The 19,475-nt window shown below is 39.6% G+C and overlaps 2 protein-coding genes across 3 annotated transcripts in view; both read right to left on the reverse strand.

Annotated features, from left to right (window-relative positions):
* COG5 (component of oligomeric golgi complex 5) overlaps nt 1–4,227 on the reverse strand; it is a 130,794-nt gene extending 126,567 nt beyond the window's left edge. For both annotated transcript variants that reach the window (XM_026701333.2, XM_087935538.1), the window contains exons 1-3: nt 4,073–4,227; nt 2,883–3,022; nt 1,530–1,587 (exon numbers count right to left, since the gene is read on the reverse strand). In XM_026701333.2, coding sequence (XP_026557118.1) covers nt 1,530–1,587; nt 2,883–3,022; nt 4,073–4,151 — 277 coding nt within the window. In that variant the 5' untranslated portion in view covers nt 4,152–4,227. The remainder of the gene's footprint in view (nt 1–1,529; nt 1,588–2,882; nt 3,023–4,072) is intronic.
* Nucleotides 4,228–6,788: 2,561 nt separating this feature from the next.
* Nucleotides 6,789–19,475, reverse strand: part of SLC26A4 (solute carrier family 26 member 4) — a 32,993-nt gene continuing 20,306 nt past the window's right edge. Inside the window, exons 14-20 of the mRNA XM_026704737.2 lie at nt 17,685–17,777; nt 17,020–17,115; nt 12,625–12,855; nt 11,559–11,613; nt 9,886–10,031; nt 9,434–9,514; nt 6,789–8,241 (exon numbers count right to left, since the gene is read on the reverse strand). Of these exons, the coding sequence (XP_026560522.1) occupies nt 8,218–8,241; nt 9,434–9,514; nt 9,886–10,031; nt 11,559–11,613; nt 12,625–12,855; nt 17,020–17,115; nt 17,685–17,777 (726 nt within the window). The 3' untranslated portion in view covers nt 6,789–8,217. The remainder of the gene's footprint in view (nt 8,242–9,433; nt 9,515–9,885; nt 10,032–11,558; nt 11,614–12,624; nt 12,856–17,019; nt 17,116–17,684; nt 17,778–19,475) is intronic.

The raw sequence follows: 19,475 nt of genomic DNA on the forward strand, positions 1-19,475 counted from the left end.
GGGAAGGGATGGGATGAAAAGGAAGGGAAGGGAAGGGAAAGAATGGGATAGAAAGGAATAGAATAGAAAAGAATAGAACGGAAAGAAAGGGAAGGGATGGGATGAAAAGGAAGGGAAGGGATAGTATAGGATAGAAAGGAATAGAATAGAAAGGAATAGAATGGAAAGAAAGGGAAGGGAAAAGGGATGGGATGGGATAGAAAGGAATAGAATAGAAAGGAAGGGAAGTGATGGGATAAGATAGAAAGGAATAGAAAAGAATAGAATGGAAAGAAAGGAAGGGAAGGGATGCAATGGGATAAAAAGGAATAGAATAGAAAGGAATAGTATGGAATGGAATGGGAAAAAAGGAAGGGATGGGACGAAAAGGAATAGAAGGGAAGGGAAGGGAAAGGATGGGATAGAAAGGAATAGAATAGAATAGAATAGAATAGAATAGAATAGAATGGAATGGAATGGAATGGAATGGAATGGAATGGAATGGAAAGGGAAGGGATGGGATGGAAAGGAAGGGAAGGGAAGGGAAGGGAAAGGATAGGATAGCATAGGATAGGATAGGATAGAAAGGAATAGAATAGAAAGGAATAGAATGGAATGGAAATAAAGGGAAGGGATGAAAAGGAATAGAAGGGAAGGGAAGTGATGGGATAAGATAGAAAGGAATAGAAAAGAATAGATGGAAAGAAAGGAAGGGATGTGATGCGATGGGATAAAAAGGAATAGAATAGAAAGGAATAGAATGGAATGGAAATAAAGGGAAGGGAAGGGAAGAGGGATGGGATGGGATAGAAAAGAATAGAATGGAATGGAAAGAAAGGGAAGGGATGTGATGCGATGGGATAAAAAGGAATAGAATAGAAAGGAATAGTATGGAATGGAATGGAAAGAAAGGGAAGGGATGAAAAGGAATAGAAGGGAAGGGAAGGGAAAGGATGGGATAGGATAGAAAGGAATAGAATAAAAAGGAATAGAATGGAATGGAAAGGAAGGGAAGGGATAGGATGGGATAAAAAGGAATAGAAGGGAAGGGAAAGGGAAAGGATGGGATGGGATAGAATAGAATAGAATTCTTTATTGGCCAAGTGTGATTGGACACGCAAGGAATTTGTCTCTGGTTCATAGGCTCTCAGTGTACATTTTCAACAGCAAGTGCATATTATTGATTCTCTATTGTTTTCCTTATATAGTACAATAAAATATTTCCAGGCCAGCAGAAAAGTTATGTGCAGGCAATCGGTTAGGAACGGTGCCACCTGCTGGCAATATAAATAAGTACAACAGGTTGAACAGGTTGTTGGAAAGGGGCCAAAAAACAGAGAACAGACTTACAATTCATTTAGTGACAGTTCAAAGAAAGTTACAACGGCCGGCTGAGGAATTCTGGGAGTTGAAGTCCATACAGTTTAAAGTTCATAAGGTTGAGAAAGAATGATTTAGAATGTAAGTCTGAGGCACCCTTATTAGAAGGCCTACATTTAAGCCCATTTATAGGGGCTCAGTAAATTTTATAACAAATGAAAGTTGCTTACCTTCCAAAGATTCTATGCCAGTTGCTTGTGCCAGCAAGTCCTCATGCCTTGCAACTACCTAAAAAGTGAAAATATCAATCAGAGGCTTAAAAAAAAGTAATTTGTATTTTAGAAGTATTTTAAAAAGATCCTATTGGCCTCTCTCAAACCAATGGATTACCCAGCAGGCTTGGAGATCCCATGGAAATAGTGAGCCTTGGATGGTGGTGGTATTAGGTACAGGATATTGGTCCATTCTCTTTCATTTACCTTGATGCTGGGTTATTTTTAATTATTACTTTAGACCTATTTTTAATTGTCATACTGTAGATTGCCAAGACTCATGTTTGCAAGAGAGGCAGCTATGTAAACTACATAAATAGGAAGGTAGGTAGAAGATAGGTGGGTGGGTGAATGTGTGGAGATAGAGTAGGTAGATAGTGTAGATAGTGTAGGTAGTGTAGGTAGGTAGGTAGGTAGGTAGGTGGATGGATGAATGGATGGATAGATAGATAGATAGATAGATAGATAGATAGATAGATAGATAGATAGATGATTGATGGATAGCTGGATGGACAAACAGATGGATACAGACAGAAAGTCAGATAAATGATATAGGAGATAGATAGATAGATAGATAGATAGATAGATAGATAGATAGATAGATAGATAGATAGATAGAGTAGGTAGATAGATGATTGATGGATAGCTGGATGGACAAACAGATGGGTACAGACAGAAAGTCAGATAAATGATATAGGTGATAGATAGATAGATAGATAGATAGATAGATAGATAGATAGATAGATAGATAAATACAGATGATGATAAATAGCTGGCTGGATGGACAGACAGATAAATGGACAAATGAATGGATGGATAGGTGGATGAATGGATGGATGCATTGATACATACATACATACATACATACATACATACATACATTGCTGGATAGATGGACAGACAGACAGGATAAAATCTGATGTCTCAGTGGACAAAATGCAATGTTTGAAGAACCTGTGTCCTAGTTCTTACAATTCTGTCTAAGTTTTGCATCTGAAATGCTAAATGTATGACTTCCTGACAACTCTCTATTGATCTTAATATTTCCTTCACAGTGAACTGCTACTAACCCAATACTAAAACATGGTTTATGAATACCAGATGCAAGACTAGCCCAAAGCTTCACATCTCATTTTTCAAGTCCCCAAACAGCCATTTTCCTGTTTAGGGGAACACTGGTTCCCCAACTTCCATTCGTGTGCAACCATCAACAAATTGCGATGCCCATCCATAAGTTAGATCGAAAGCAATGCTCTTGTCGTGCTTTATATTTCACACCTACCTTTAACTGGTGATACAAATGGTACTTACTTGCAAGTGAAGCTCTTTATCCAACTGGCTGATCCCTTGAGCAAGCTTTGCTAATTGTTCAGCAATAACAGCCTGGTGGATGGATTGAGAGGTATATGCCTTCACGTCAAAGTCTTCCGGCAAAAAATCCACATAACATTCTGAAAGGGACACGAGAAACACAAAACAATCAAGAAAAGTTGGCTTCCTTTTGCCTGCTCGGAGAGAATGGACTTTTTTGAGTTTGCTTCATGCAAAATAAATAAACGTAGACTCTGTAGAGATTCTCAGTCATATCATCCAGGTTGTGGTTGTCCCAAAAGTGCTATTTTTAAGGAGGCAACTAGACTTTCTTGTTTTTTCTTTTGAAGACATTTCCCTTCTCATCTAAGAAGCTTCATCCACTCTGACGGGATAGTGGGGAATATAAATCCTTCGATTTCCCCATCATTCAGTCAGAGCTGAAGAAGCTTCTTGGATGAGAAGTTAAACGTCTTCAAAAAAAAAAAAAAAGTCCAGTTGCCCCTGGGAAATTCTGGGAGTTGAAGTCCACCTGTCTTCAAGCTGGCCGCTACTATGCAACGCAGTCATGTGTTACAATGGTGTCCATGCAGTGCAATGGGGGAATTCTGGGAATTGAAATGTGTTTGAATATTATTTGGTATTCAAATATTCAATATGGAATTCTGGGAGTCTAAGTCATTTGAAGTTTGGCCACTTGAAGACGGGTGGACTTCAACTCCCAGAATTCCCCAGTCAGAACTATTGGCTGTGCTATGCAATGGAGTCATGCGCTACAGTGGAGTCAGTGCAATGCAATGGGGAATTCTGGGAGTTGAAGTCCACCCATCTTCAAATAGCCAAGCTTCAAATGACTTCAACTCCCAGAATTCCTCACTGCACTGCATTGCAACGCACAACTGCATTGCATGGTAGCGGCCAGCAATGCTGGCTGGGGAATTCTGGGAGTTGAAGTCCCCTCGGACTTCAAGTGGCCAACTTTGGACAACCCTACATTAGAAGGATTGCAAGCCACGATTGACACTCTGCTGTCACCTAGCGACGTCCAGAAAGTTTTGCAGCCCCCCAAGGCAGGTAGTTAATGCCGGTGAACGCAAGGGGTCTTTGGGGGGAGGGAGTGTTAAAGTAATTAAAACCCGGCTAACAACCAGGCCCAACCCTTCCCTTGGTTCCCGGCCTTTCTTGCTCACCGTCTCCCAGAAGCTCCGCAGAACCCGGCTCGGAAAGAGCCGCCGTCCCCGTCTCGGGAACACTTTTCAGTCCTTCCATGCTGGCACCAGAAGAACCCAGCTGCGCCGTGACGTCATAAAAGGGCGCCGCCCGCTCTGTCGCGCGTAGCCTTTTTGAACATAGAGATTGGAAAGGTGTAGACGTGCACGTCTCCTCCCTAAAGCTTTCTATTCTGATTCGCTCCCTAGAAGTGGATCTTATTTGTCCTCTGATTCCCCAAAGAGAACTTTGTAACATAAATGTAACACACGATATAATGCAGAGGTCTCTAAAGCTTGGCAACTTGAAGACTTGTGGACTTCAACTCTCAGAATTCCCCAGCCCACATTACTGGCCGCTGCCATGCAACCGAGTCCATGTGGTGCAATGGGGAATTCTGGGAGTTGAAATGTGTTTAAATAGTATTTGGTATTCAAATATCCAATATGGAATTCTGGGAGTTGAAGTTATTTGAAGCTTGGCCACTTGAAGCCGGGTAGACTTCAACTCCCAGAAATCCCCAGCCAGCTGTGCTATGCAATGCAGTCATGTGCTACAATGGAGTCAGTGCAATGCAATAGGAATTCTGGAAGTTGAAGCATGACTCAAACCCAAAACAATCTAAAGCAACAAGGAACTGATTCAGACTGTCATTGGCTTAGTTTGACAGGGGTGGTGAGTGGTGCAGTGATTTACAACCGTATAAAAGAGAATATTTATAGTTCTAGGTTGAACTGTGAGCTCCTTGCTGCCCTCTTCAACTCTGGGAGTTGAAATCTTAAAGTTTTAAGTTTGGGCACCCCTGATATAATGCCTTGGTAAGGCCACACTTGGAATACTGCATTCAGTCTTGGTCACCATGATGTAAAAAAGATGTTGAGACTCTGGAAAGAGTGCAACCAAGATCCTATCCTATCCTATTCTATTCTAATTCTTTTCCGTTCCTATTCCCATTCTAAACATAAAGCTATTTAAACAAATATGGGAGTTAGGAAAACAAAGTTTTCAGTCCCTAAACTTCAGTCATCTCATTTGTGGGTCAGTCTACATTTTCTGGCTCCATGAGAATAAGTCTTCCATTGAGACTTTATTTACTGCAATAAAAATCTCCCTCAATTTTGGGAGAAGGACTTGGCGGAAGAATAGTTTGCCTTGCTTTATTCCTGGATGCTTTTCTACTTCCCTGTCAAGGTTATAAAAGGGTTGAGCTAGGCAAAATCACTGAATCGCAGAAAGATTCAGAGGGTTGGCAGCTCTTTGCTGTCCTCTAGTGGTTATTTGGATTTTACAGTCCAAATCTGGTAAATCTTGGACGTCAACTGTACAGAAAATGATCTTATGGCAAAGATCTGATGGTCAAACATTTATAATATCTAGGCTCCTTTCTAAAAATGGCACCGCTTCATGTCAAATTGCATCTTGGGAATTGTAGTTCCTTTCCCACCACTGGTACCCCGCAACCCTCATTTGGGCATGTTCTAGTTGCCTTGGTAACGGGCAAGCATCTCAGCCTTGTGGCGTTGGTGAGAACAGAGCAGAGAAACTAAACAAATTTAAAATGGAGTGAAAAGTACACTTAACACAACACCACAATTACACACTAGGCAGCAGAAATCATCCAATAACAAAATATTGGAGCAATTAGAACAACTCTCAGAATTCTCCAGCCAGTATGACCATTGCAGAGAATTTTGAAAGATCCATCCATCCATCTCTATCTATCCATCTATCCATCTATCCACCCATCTCTCTCTCTCTCTCTCTCTCTCCACCTGTCCATCCATTTGTTTTGACTTAAGAGACTGGTTTTCATGTAGAAAGAAATTAAAATGGTTTGGGATCCCTTTAAATTGGCCATATCTTATTGCAGAAAGTAAAAATAAGTATTTTTGCTCAATAATACAGAATACATTTCCCTATACAGTGAGAGCAAACATTGATAAAAAGCTGAGAATTATATGTGTATGTGTTTTTTGGAATATACAAGTATATAAAATCTCATTTGCTAATATATGATCATTTTTATTTCAAATTTCAACATTTTAAACCTCCCAATATCTATTATGCTATACTGTTGATTAAAAACTAAATAATTGTGACAAACAAAAATTGAATGCATTCTTGAAACACAAATCCAGGAATGCCTGATCTTTCTGTTCTTTTGCTCAAGCTATCTGAAATTAAGTAAGTTTTTGTGTAAATTATTAATTTAATTCCTTAGTTCTAAGTGCACCTTCTTGGGGAACTTAGCCTGTTTGAAATCAGACTCTTTCCTTATATCAAATAAAAGAGAATATCTGTAACTCAGGGCTGAATTGTGGGGTCCTTGATGTTTTCTGAGCTTGGTGATTTTCTTGCAGACGTTTCATTACCCAACTAGATAACATCATCAGTGTTCTAGTTGAAGCAAACAATCAAAGAGCAACAAGGATCTCACTTTTTTCTTATATTTCGCGGCCCTTAAGCAGAGCTTCAATCACACAGTTGTCTCTAAAAACCATCCTGTCTCTCTTACTGAACAATCAGATCTCAGAATTATAAAAATTTATAATATTCAGATGTACTTCTATTTTTTAAAAAAACTCTTCTAGACGAAACTTATAAGTGGAAAAAGTGACTTTTTCAGACATACAATTTTGCAAATGTTTATTTATAAATCTTTTATGAAAGGGATAAGTACAGAAAGATTCCCAGCCCCAGAAAATCTGTTTATTCTCAAATATTTCTCCTGAGTATATAAACACATTAAATTAATATTCCCAAATCAATATCCAATTCCAGAGGCACCTGAAGGAAAGGGATTAAAAAAAATTGACATGATCATAACCATATGAAGCCTTGCTCCCTTATGAGTGGCACTTCCATGATTTGCATATCAAAGGAGCAGAGCTTTGATGAAGAGGTCATAGAGAACTAATTTTTCATTCCCATGCAGATACCTCTGTCCAGTTGTTTAGTTTTTAACTGGCACATCTACATTGAGAACTAGTATAATATTTTGTTTTTCAATAATTCTGTGGAATGGAAATACAACTTTAGACCTTAATTCACCAGGTCTAAAAGATGTATTGTTCAACTCCTAGAATTCCTCACCCAGATGTATGGACTTCAACTCCCAGAATTCCTCACCTGGGGAATTCTGGGAGTTGAAGTCCACACATCTCCAAGTTGCCAAGTTTGGGGAAACATTATTTTATTGCGAGGAATGAAATAATGCTTTGTTCCAGAACACATAATCTGTAATTTCCAGAATAGCATGACCATGTATTTGAGATGCTCATGAATATGCATTAATTAACAACTAAAAGAGGATGTTTCAAGAGTGAAATCATAGACGGACAGACAGTACATTCTTGCAAAAAGTGTCAAAAATGGAACTGGGCAAAACAATGAAACCCAATTTATAATTTTAAAATATTGAGTCCATAATATTGCATAGTTCTGCTCCTTAATACAGTAAGTGACATTGGCAACTTTAAGATGTGTGGTACTTCAACTCCCAGAATTCCCTAGCCAGCAGGAGGAATTCTGGGGCTAAAGTTAAGAAATCTTCAAAGTTGCTGAAGTTGAGAAACATTCAAGAAGGTAAAGGGTGAAGATGTACTATGACATGGGGAAAGAACTTTTTATATTGTTTCAGTGTAAAATATGTTGGAAGAGTGTTTTTCTTTGGATTCTTCTCAAGAGAATACTTTTCAAACCAGCATTGGTCTTCCTTGATTTTAAACCTTGCAGAAAAAAAAATCACTTCTAACTTCTGAGGCCAGTTTTGTGCTTTGAGATTATTGCATTATTTGCCTGCCACAAATATAGTACCAGATGAACAGGTAGCAAGTTTGGCACCCCTGAGGTCAGCAACTCCTGCCTGAGAAGCCCAATTTCCTTCCTACAATTGCTTCCGTACATCAAAAATCACAATAACGCATAAATACATTATGCATGAGCACCCCTGGTGCAAAACAGGTTGACCAATAATTTAAATAAATTATAGGATGCAGGGAAAGAGTGAAGTCTCTTGAATAACATAAATAGTTTTCTTCTAGTGCAACAGATAATGTCCTGTGATAAATTGCTTGAAGATATTGATGTACGCTGTCCATGGTCTTCCCAAGCCTGAAGCTGTCCTTTATGAAGCAAGTCTGCGCATAGCCTAGTTTTTGAAAAGAAAAGAAAGGGAAATAGGATTGAAATTCTAAATCTGAAGTGAAAACTGTGAAGGGTATATAGATATTGATTACCAGGGTAGCTATTTCATGTATACCAGGTTAAATTGGGTTTACTTTTTCCCCAAAGAACTCTCAAAAATGGATTATTGGAAGTTGCTGCAAATGTGGTGTTCAGTGAACCCAGTTACCATGACAGAACCTTACGTTAAAATTGTCCTTGGTGGTTTCTGAGCTTGGTTGTATTCTTGCAGAAGTTTCATTACCCAGATAGGTAACCTCATCAGTGCTAGGAAGGAGGGTGGTTTGCAGAGTGGAGGAGGAGGAGGGGAGGAGGAGGAGGAAGAGGAGGGTGGAGATGGAGGAGGACTATGGAGGTCCTTGGTGCTTTCTGAGCTTGGTTGTTTTCTTGCAGATGTTTCATTACCCAACTAAGTAAAATCATCAGTGCTAAGAGGGAGGAGGAGGAGGAAGAGGAGGAGGAGGAGGACTGTGGGATTCTTGGTGCTCTTTGAGCTTGGTGACTTTCTTGCAGAAATTTCATTACCCAACTAGGTAACAACATCAGTAGTAGATAAGATAGTAGATAGTACAGATAGATAGGTAATGGATAGATTATATATACAGTAGATAAGATGATAGATAGATAGATAGATAGATAGATAGATAGATAGATAGATAGATAGATAGATAGATGCAATAAAGGAGAATATTGGTAGCTCAGGGTTGACATGAGGGGTCCTTGGTTCTCTCTGAGCTTGGTGGCTTTCTTGCAGATGTTTCATTACCCAACTAGGTAATATCATCAGTGCTACAAGGGAGGGAGGTTTTGCTCTAACTAGGTTCTGAAGTTCTGATGACTGGGACCCCGCTCCTGTGGTCCCATGATGCTTAGCAACCAGCTCACATTTACAGCTCTTTGCAGGATCCCATGACCACAGTTTACATGTTTCCCCCAAAATAGCATTTAGTTCCTGTTTGCCGCAAAACTAGCCCATAGTGAACAATTAGTTTGCTTAGCAACTCTGGGTTCGCTTAACAACCACTGTAAACAATGATGGGGACTGTCTCAACTTACAACTGTAATGGGAGGCTATACTGTGGTCATAAGTCGAGAACTACCATATACTATTTTATGCTTCAAAATCATAACAATGCAGATTTGAAATTAAATCATACCTCTTCTTGAACATCCAGCTGTTCATTCTGGTTCAATTCTGGGAATTCTATTGGCTCTTTGGATTCCTGCATTAAGGATATCTGGGCCACAAGAACATAGAATTATTATGACAAATAACAAATTAATTGATTGAGTGGATCACAGTACTGTTGTTAAACAATTAAGTATAATTCCCTGAAAATTATAATTTTCATAACAAAAAGAAAATAAATCAAAACCTTTATAACAGTCATGGTCCTTGAATCTGCACAATGTTATTTTTTGAAAATTATTTAAATTGTATTTAAATATCCACGCGGTTTCCCGCACAGAGACATAACCCAGTATTTCCTTTTCTATCGAAAATTGCAAGCTAGAATGAAAATAACCGGGTCTTATGTGAAAATATGTTTGCATGTGTGTAAATAAAATGCTGTACTGATTGGTACATAAATAAATATAAAATATGTACCTTTTCAGCTATAGGGTCTTGGGCCTCTCTATACATGACTTGACTCTGTATGTATAATACAGCATCGTGAACAGTCAGGAAAAATAATTCTTTCTGAATATCGTCATCAAAAAAGGCACAGTGTTCCAATGTTTTAATAATGTGATCTGCAGGGAAAATATATAATAAAATATAACAAACACCATACAGACAACAATCAGTTTAAATATTCAGACCTGTTAAAACTCTATCTATCTATCTATCTATCTATCTATCTATCTATCTATCTATCTATCTAACATCTATCTACCTTTCTATCATCTATCCATGTATTTATCTCTGTCATCTATCCATCTATTTCTACCATCTATCTGTGACTGCTTGCCTATTTCTCTCTATCTCTCCATCTCTTCATCCAACCTATCTACCAATCCATCCATCTACCCATCCATCTACCTATCTATCTATTTATCTATCTATCCATCCATCCATCTTCTATCTATGTATCTATCTATGTACCTATCTATCTATCTATCTATCTATGTATGTATCTATCTATCATCTATCTCTCTATCCCTCTCTATCCAACCTATTTACCCATCCAACCATCTACCCATTCATCCATACATCCATCTATCCATCCACCTATCTGTGTCTCTGTTTGTCTCTCTATCATCCATCCATTATCTATCTATCTATCTATCTATCTATCTATCTATCTATCTATCTATCTTTCTATCTATCTATCTATCTATTTGTAATTATTGTCATAAAACAGTTTTTTCTTCCACTAACAAAATATGTAAGTAAAATAAACTTCTAAAGATTCTGTCTTAACTTATTAAAGCTGTAAATAGTAAGGTCATGAAAAGGACTCTTTTTTAAAAAAAAAGCAACTTCAAAAAACTCTTTAGAAAGTTTATCTCCATCTATGCCATAATAAGCTTATTTCAAAATACCATGACACAATATACTGTGTAAATTTATGATGTATAAGAACAAATATGGATTACAGTGCACTGGTGTTCACCTAGGAAAATGGGGGCTTAATTAATGTACAGGTAGAATACATCTAGTTCTCGATTTACAACAGTTCATTTAGTGACCCTTCAAAGTTACAATGACACTGCAAAAAGTGACTTATGACCATTTTTCACATTTACGACCGTTGCAGCATCCCCACAGTCATGTGATCAAAATTTAGAAGCTCGACAATTGACTCATATTTATGACAGCTGCAGTGTCCCCTTTTGTGACCTTCTGAGAAGCAAAGTCAATGAGGGAAACCAGATTCACTTAACAACCACGTTACTAATTAAACAACTACAGTGATTAACTTAACAACTTAACTGTGGCAAACAAGGTCGTAAAATGGGGCAAAACTCACTTAACAGAAGTCTCATTTAGCAACAGAAGTTTTGGTCTTGATTGTGGTTGTAAGTCAAGGACTACCTGTATATATGAGGTTTACATGATTTGAAGAGGGAGGTTTATGGTGAATTTTGCAACGTTGTTAACTTGCTGGATTTAAAAATTGAAGGGCTGAGAATGTAATTAGGGATTGTGGTGGGGGGTCATTATTACATTACTTTCAGAACTATTTCTTCCAGACAAAATATTTCCTCCACATCTTTCTCTGTATGCTGTTCCCTGTAACAAATAAAAGCTGTAATAATGTGCAGATTTTTATTTACCTAGGTGTGATGCAATGTATACCGACACATCAATTCTTCTGAACTCTTTGACAATCTGAAAAAAAAATATGGACGTTATCTTAAATGCAGCTTGAAGGACACATGGGGAACACTAGAGAGTGTTTTCAGAATTAATGTTTCTGATTCAGTTCTGATATAAATTTGTAAATCTAGCACACAATGCCGTATAAAGATGGCAGTGATAAAAGTACAAATGTAAAGGTGTGATTGGAATTGAAGTAAACTTTTATGCATGGATAAATGATAACGACAGGAGAGAAAATTTGTAGCTCAGAGTTGAACTGTGGGATTTTATTTATTTATTTATTTTTCTGTCAAAAGCTTACAATATAACAGAAACAAGAATAAACATAAGTTTAAATACAAGAAATAGGAACTAATATTTGGGGATAGTAGGACAGGGACGGTAGGCATGATTGTGCCCTTATGCATTCTTGGCACTTTCTGAGCTTGGTGGTTTTCTTGCAGGCATTTCGTTACCAAACTAGGTAACATCATCAGTGCTGAATGGTTAACATCCGTAGCACTGATGATGTTACTTAGTTTGGTAGTGAAACGTCTGCAAGAAAACCGCCAAGCTCAGAGAGCACCAAGGACCCCACATGGATAAATTGATAATATTGAATGTAATTAATAAGAATGTAAGCCAAAGTTTCTTTAGAATCTCTAAATTGGGAATGTGGCAAACAAACACATCATTCAAATCTTAACACCGTATTCCAGGTCGTAACTGACAATTAGGAACAAAACAGGACTCCTAACAAATAAAAGCATTTGGGAGTCAAAACAGACTAAAGGAAACGGCATCAGTTCAGATTATCCTGGTAGGGGAACTTAACCATAATTCCTCCAGTGTGGTCACTATCTAATTACATCAGGAGGCTGGAGTAGGTCCAAGGTCCCTTCCAACTCTGTTATTCTGTTCTATTGTTCTAGACATCTGGAAGCTTGTAGAAACCATACAAGAATGATTAGTTATCCCTGTAGCTTTAAATGATCCAATTTTAATCATACACCGATGAGAAACATGAGAAAATATTCTTACCGTTTTCATTACTCTGACAGCTACTACATCCATGAACGAGACAGCTCCAAAGTCAAAAATTAGGCTGTGGAGTGGCACTTGAGGGACATTCACTTTAACAGGAAGTTCTGAGTTCCAGTCCACCTGGATCTCCATTTCTTTGGTTGGGATGTCTGGATCAATGGGATCCTCTGGATCGTCATCAGATTCAAAGCCCGCGTTCACAGTACCAGAATCACTGATAATACCATTCTAATCAGAAGAGATAGATAGCATGTTCAATGCCTTTCTTAATTACAAAGGTTACAAAAATACAGATTTTTTTTTCTCCACAACAAAATATTTCTAATCAACTCATGGCAAAGTTAATAACTTCATATTTTCTTTACATAAGTCAAAATAATGTATACTGTACAGAAACTTTCCTGGGAACAGAATCAATGTCCAATTGTTTCAAAACCAAATCAGTTTGCTCTAGAGCAGTGCTGACTAACCTTTTTGGGCTCCTGTGCCGAAAATTGTGCACCTGCTAGCACACATGCGCTTGCATGCCAGCACCCAGAATGCAATGCGCAGGGCTCCCCATGTCCCCTGCGCATACACGCACAATCCTCCCCCCCACCCCCTTACCTGCACTGCGCATGCACGTGCCTCCCAGCTGACTTTGGGGCCTTTTTCGGCCTCCCAGAGGCTCGAGGGAAGCCTCTGCAGCCTTTGGAGGCCGAAAAATGGGGCTCGCGTGCCTGTACAAATGGCTCTGCATGCCACCTGTGTGCCACCAGGGCTCTAGAGGATAAGGCACCAGGCTAGAAAATAGGCAGATGGTGAGTTCTAGTTTGCCTTATTCACAAAAGCCAGCTGGGTGATGTTGGGCCAATCACCAAGAGATTGTGAATTCTAGTCCCCTTTTAGCCATTAAATCCAGCTGTGCGACTTTGGGCCAATCACCAGGACACTGAGAGTTCTAGTGCCCTCTTAAGCATGAAAGCCAGCCAAGTGACCTTAGAGCAGTCACTCTCAACTCAACTCAGCTCAGCTCAACTCAACACACAGGATTGTTGTTGCGAGGAAAATAGGAGGAGGAAAATGTGTTGGATATATTTGCCATCTTGAGTTATTTGTAAAAATAATAAAACCAGGATACCAATAAATAAGTAAATGTTGTGTGTTTAGGATCATACAAATGCTTGCATAAATAAACTACATGGGACATATCCCGGACTCTTATTTTTGCCTCTGGCCCAGGGGTGTTAAACTCATGTCATCACGTTGTCATCATGTGACATATAGTGACTCCCCCCCCCTCGCTAAAATGGGGGTGCGTGATACATACGGCCACGGGCCATGAGTTTGACATCCCTGCTCTGGCCTTACACCAGGCACATAAACAGATTCTGCCCCTTTAAATAAAAACAGGAAATAGTTTTGTTTTAGAAAATCAAGTTCTGCACCCATGGAAATTTAAGACAGTATGCATAATTTAAAGCAAACATGGCATTATCAGGAAATCAATGATTGTCATTAATTCCATTAAGCCATCTGCGCAAGGAAATAGGTTTATTCTTCTTTATGTTGGATAACCATTTGTCTGGTATAGGCTTTCCTGCCTAGGCAGTGGGTTGGATTAGAAGACCTCCAAGGTCCCTTCCAACTCTGCTATTCTATTCTATTCTATTCTATTCTATTCTATTTCTATTCTATTTCTATTCTATTTCTATTTCTATTTCTATTTCTATACTCTTCTATTCTATTTCTATTCTATTTCTATTTCTATTTCTATACTCTTCTATTCCATTCCTTATTCTATTTTGTTCTGTTCTGTTCTGTTCTGTTCTGTTCTCTTCTGTTCTATTCTATTCTTCTTGCAAACCTCAGAGTTGTACTAATTCCTCTGCACCCAGATTTAATTGTTGAACAAGGTCATCTAATCATTCTCCTTCTTCCAGGTGAAAATTTTTTAAACAAATGTTCTGCCCACAATTGTGGCTTCTAGCGACATTATCACCCACACTAGCTTTCAAGTCACATCCCCAGTTTTGCTTTGATCCGAAGTAAATTTTCCACTCATTATTTTCTTATCTCGAATTTTCTTCTCTGTAGTCAACTTTATTCCCTGATCTAGATGTTCTAACTTGGATGCATTTTTCTCTTCAGATTCTTTCCGAGCTCTGAATCTCTTTGCTTTCATGATTTAACTGCTCAAAATTTTCTCAAGGATGCTTGATTTAGCCATGCAAGTTTCATATATATATATGGTGTTCAGCTTTGTTTGGGTATTTTCCCACATCATTATAGTTGTGCTTTTAAAGTTGTAGCAACGTTTCGGCAGAATCTCATCTGCCATCATCAGGCTTCTGTATTTTGTTCGTCTATACAGAAGCCTGATGATGGTAGATGAGATTCTGCCAAACGCTGCTACAACTTTAAAAGCACAACTATAATGACATGGGAAAATACCTGAACAAAGCTGAATTCCATACATGTAAGTACCCGCAAAAACTTAAGAAAATATTTGTTTATTTATTTATTTATTTATTTATTTATTTATTTATTTATTTATTTTAGGGAGTTTACTGTGATGACCCAGGGCATGGCACAAAAACAACAAAGTCACAAAAGTAGGTAAAGTCCCTTTAATTCCTCCAACTTGCCCCCCAATGTACAGTTATCATCGGCTGGAGAAAAAACTCTCCCAAGAACAGTCTTTAAAGGGAAGAAATTCAGTCTGAACCCAAAGTACATCTAAATTATAAATAAAAACCAACACAAACCACGCTGCAGCAATTAATGAGACAGGGCAGGATAAGAAATTGTAGACTTCAAAAGATGACAAAACACACACAGTTGGGAGGATGCCAGAACCCAGATAAGACGTGACAAACAAAGATAATGCACGCTTTGCTTCCAGCAAGGTGCTGTGCGCAAACACCCTTTATATACCATTTTCCCAGCTGCAGCTAATGAAGGGAATCAGGGCCTTTTTCTCCCCCGTAACCCAAGGTGCTCCCTTATCCATTCCTCCCTGCATGCCCTAGGATGAAGAAGGGGTGAGCCTGGGTCTTCCTCTGAATGCCCATCTGGCTTGAGCCCTTCCCCAGTTTCCTCCACAGCCACGGGAGCCACACTCCCACTCCCTGTCAGCTGTTCGACCTCTCCCTCAGAATCAGACTCCAACAGGGGCATGACACTTCCAGTGTTTTCATTTAGGAATCCATGTCTCTCAAATACTTTTATACCACAATGGAACCCAAAATTTCCATTGCTAAGCAGGACACTTATCGGGTTTTGCCCCATTTTACGACCTTTTGTGCTACGGTTGTTAAGTGAATCACTGCATTTGTTAAGTTACAAATACGGTTGTTAAGTGAATCACTTCATTTGTTAAGTTACTAATATGGTTGTTAAGTGAATCTGACTCCCCCAGTGACTTTGTTAGTCAGAAGGTCGCAAAAGGGGATCACGTGACCCCAGGGACACTGCAACTGTTATAAATATGAGTCAGTTGCCAAGCGTCCAAATTTCAATCATGTGACCACTAGGATGCTGCAACAGTCATAACTGTGAAAAATGGTCATAAGTCACTTTTTTTCAGTGCCGCTGTAACTTTGAACATGTTGCATGTTGAGGGCTGTGTACTCCTTCATTTTTGCTATAGTAGATTATTTTGCTGCCTTTTGTTTCCTTTCCCTTTCTATTTTTTTTATTGAATGTGGTTTTTATTTATTTCTTTATCTAACGTAGATCCCACCCATCTCATTCCCAAAAGTGACTCTTTGGGTGGCATACAGTATAAAAATACAGTTTTGAACTTGTGATATTTTAATAAGGCACATGAAATGAAACATTAAATGGATGTACACAAGCAGGGAAAGTGAGAGAAAGGAAAACGAAGTGTGGAAAAAGGCAGTGGTGGGATTCACATTTTTTTACTACTGGTTCTGTGGGCATGGTTTGGTAGGCATGGTGTGCTTATTGGGCGTGGCTTGGTGGGCGTGGCAGGGGAAGGATACTGCAAAATCCCATTCCCACTAACCTGCTTTCCAGCTCCGTTCTCCTGTGCAGGGCAACCAAAGAAGACCCAGCCGATCAGCTGGGACTCGGGAGGCAGAGAATAGAGAGGGGCAGGGCCAGTCAGAGGTGGTATTTGCCGGTTTTCCAAACTACCCAAAATTTCCGCTACCAGTTTTCCAGAACTGGGCAGAACCTGCTGAAGACCACCTCTGGATAATGGGCTTTGGGGAATTCATGAGAATCTTGAGATTTGCTTGCTAAGAAGATTTTTGTGCCTCCAAGTAATTAAAATAAAATACTGTAGAAAAACAGGTCGCATGCACAGTAAGAGAAAAATAATTTTGAATTAATTGCCCATAATAGAACCCATTTAAAACAACTGAGTGGAGAACAAAGATACTTTACTTTTGTTGCTTTTAATTTTCCTTTCTTGATTAGCTTCTGTATTTTTCTCAAAGCCTTCAGCCTCTTGTTGTACACCCGGACAGCATCAAATCCCACCTTCAAAGAACAAATTTGGTAATTTTTGTTTTAGTTGTGTTTACATAGGGAAGGAAATGAAACAGCCACAATTCATTAAAAATAATGGGCCACAATTGTTTTTTATACATGTATATGCTGACTCTCATCCATCCCAGAATTTAAGAAAGAAAACATGCATTCTCAAGCAGCCATATCCACGTCTGTCTCCCCCTCCCCCTCTTCCTTCTACTCTCTGCAAACCTCCCTCCCTTGTAGCACTGATGATATTGCCTAGCTGGGTTATGAAATGTCTGCAAGAAAACTACCAAGTGCAGAGAACATCAAGGATCCCACAGTCCTCCTCCTTCCTGCAAACCTCCCTCCCTTGTAGCACTGATGATATTACCCAGTTGGGGCATGAAACATCTGCAAGGAAACCACCAAGCTCAGTGAGCCTCAAGAACTCTGCAGTTCAACCCTGAGCTACAAATATCCTCTTCTATTGGTGTCATTTCAACAAACTTAATCCCTGCTAGACTTCACACTGAACACTGCATTGATATTTTGATAAGCCTCAATAGCACCCATTTGAAAACATTACTACTTACAGTAGATTTGACACTGCTTCTTAGGCCATCGATATTAGCATAAAACATGGGACTTGAAAACTTGAGAATCTTCACTCCTTCGGGTTCAGCAACCTGTTGTAAAATATAAGTTTTTACTTCATTATAAAGTAAAGCTCGGGGGAAAAACACCCTGGTAAAGTGGCTTGACTCCAGAAGTTGTGCTCCATCACTAGAGGTTTTTAGGAAGGGACAGGACAGCCATTTGTCTAGAATTGTATAGTGTCTCCTGCTTGAGCAGGGGGTTAGACTAGAAGACCTCCAAGGTCCCTTCCAACTCTGTTGTACAGTTACTACTATTTACCTAAGCAGAGGATATAAGACTTAGACCTGTGATGGTGAACTTATGGCATACGTGCCACAGGTGGCATGCAGAGCCATTTGTGCCGGCACACAAGCTGCAGGCAAACTTACTTCACTGCGCATGCACGCACCTCACAGATTATTTTCGGTGGGTTTGAGGCCTTTTTCAGCCTCCCAGAGGCTTGAGGAAGGCTTCTGCAGGCCAAAACCTAGCTCTGTTTCATCACTTCCTGTTTTTCCGAAAATACCGGAAGTGATGAAACGGGACTAGTTTTCGGCCTGCAAAGCTTGCAGGAGCCTTCCTCAAGCCTCTGGAGGCCAAAAAAGGCCTCAAACCAGCTGAAAATCAGGTGTGAGGCACAGTGCAGGTAAGGGGACAGCGGGGGTGGGCGGGTGGGGATTGTACATGCGTAGGGGGCATGGGGGGCATTGACTTCTGGGTGCTGGCACGTGAGCCTGAGTGTTGAAGCGCCCGCACAATTTTTGGCACAGGAGCCCAAAATGGTTAGCCACCACCGACTTATCTCTGATATAGATAAATTGCTCCTGGTCAATTCCCAATTATTTATATAATATTCTGAATACCACACAAATAAGGGTTTTTTTCCACTAGCCTATATACATCTCCCCCTATTAGAGTGACAGCTGGTCAATATGCCAACTTCCCTTATGAAGAACAAGTGTCTATTTGCTAAACACATAGAGAATGGGCCCATTTCACACAACTTTTTAAAGTGCCCACAGTGTGCTCTCATTGGCAATCAGAGGTAATAAACCTGCTTTTGCATTTGATAACCTCCACTCATGATGAGGAGTACGCTATACCCTGTATTGCGTTATGTCTCTGTTAGTGACACGGTTGTTAAGTGAATCTGGCTTCCCTTATTGACTTTGCTTGTGAGAGAGTCACAAAAAGGGGGATCACATGACCCCAGGACATTACAACTGTTATAAATGCAAATCAGTTGCCAAGTGTTTGAATTTTGATCGTGTGACCACGGGGAAGGTTGCAAATGTGAAAAATGGCCATAAATCATTTCTTTTTCACCACCGTTGTAACTTAGAACAGTCATTAATGAATTGTTGTAAGTCAAGGACTACCTGTAATGAAGAATGCTGTAAAGTGTAGTCCTACATCTTTTATAGATTCTCCTACAGGGAAAATGCTGTTGTCATACCCTTGTTGGAATCTGATTCTGAGGGGGAGTTTGAGCAGCTGACAGGGAGTGGGAGTATGGCTCTGGTGGCTGTGGAGGAAACTGGGGAAGGGCACAGCCTGGCTGGGCATTCAGAGGAAGACCCAGGCCCACCCCTTCTTCATCCTAGGGCATGCAGGGAGGAATGGAGAAGGGAGCAACGAGAGTTACGGGGGGGAATAGGGCCCTGATTTCCTCCATTAGCTGCAGCTGGGAAAACAGTATTTAAAAAGGGTGTTTGCGCACAGCACCTTGCTGGAAGCAAAGCGTGAAT

The sequence above is a fragment of the Pseudonaja textilis genome, chromosome 5 (assembly GCF_049901715.1).
Source record: "Pseudonaja textilis isolate UNSWEBS1 chromosome 5, rPseTex1.2, whole genome shotgun sequence".
Lineage (NCBI taxonomy): Eukaryota > Metazoa > Chordata > Lepidosauria > Squamata > Elapidae > Pseudonaja > Pseudonaja textilis.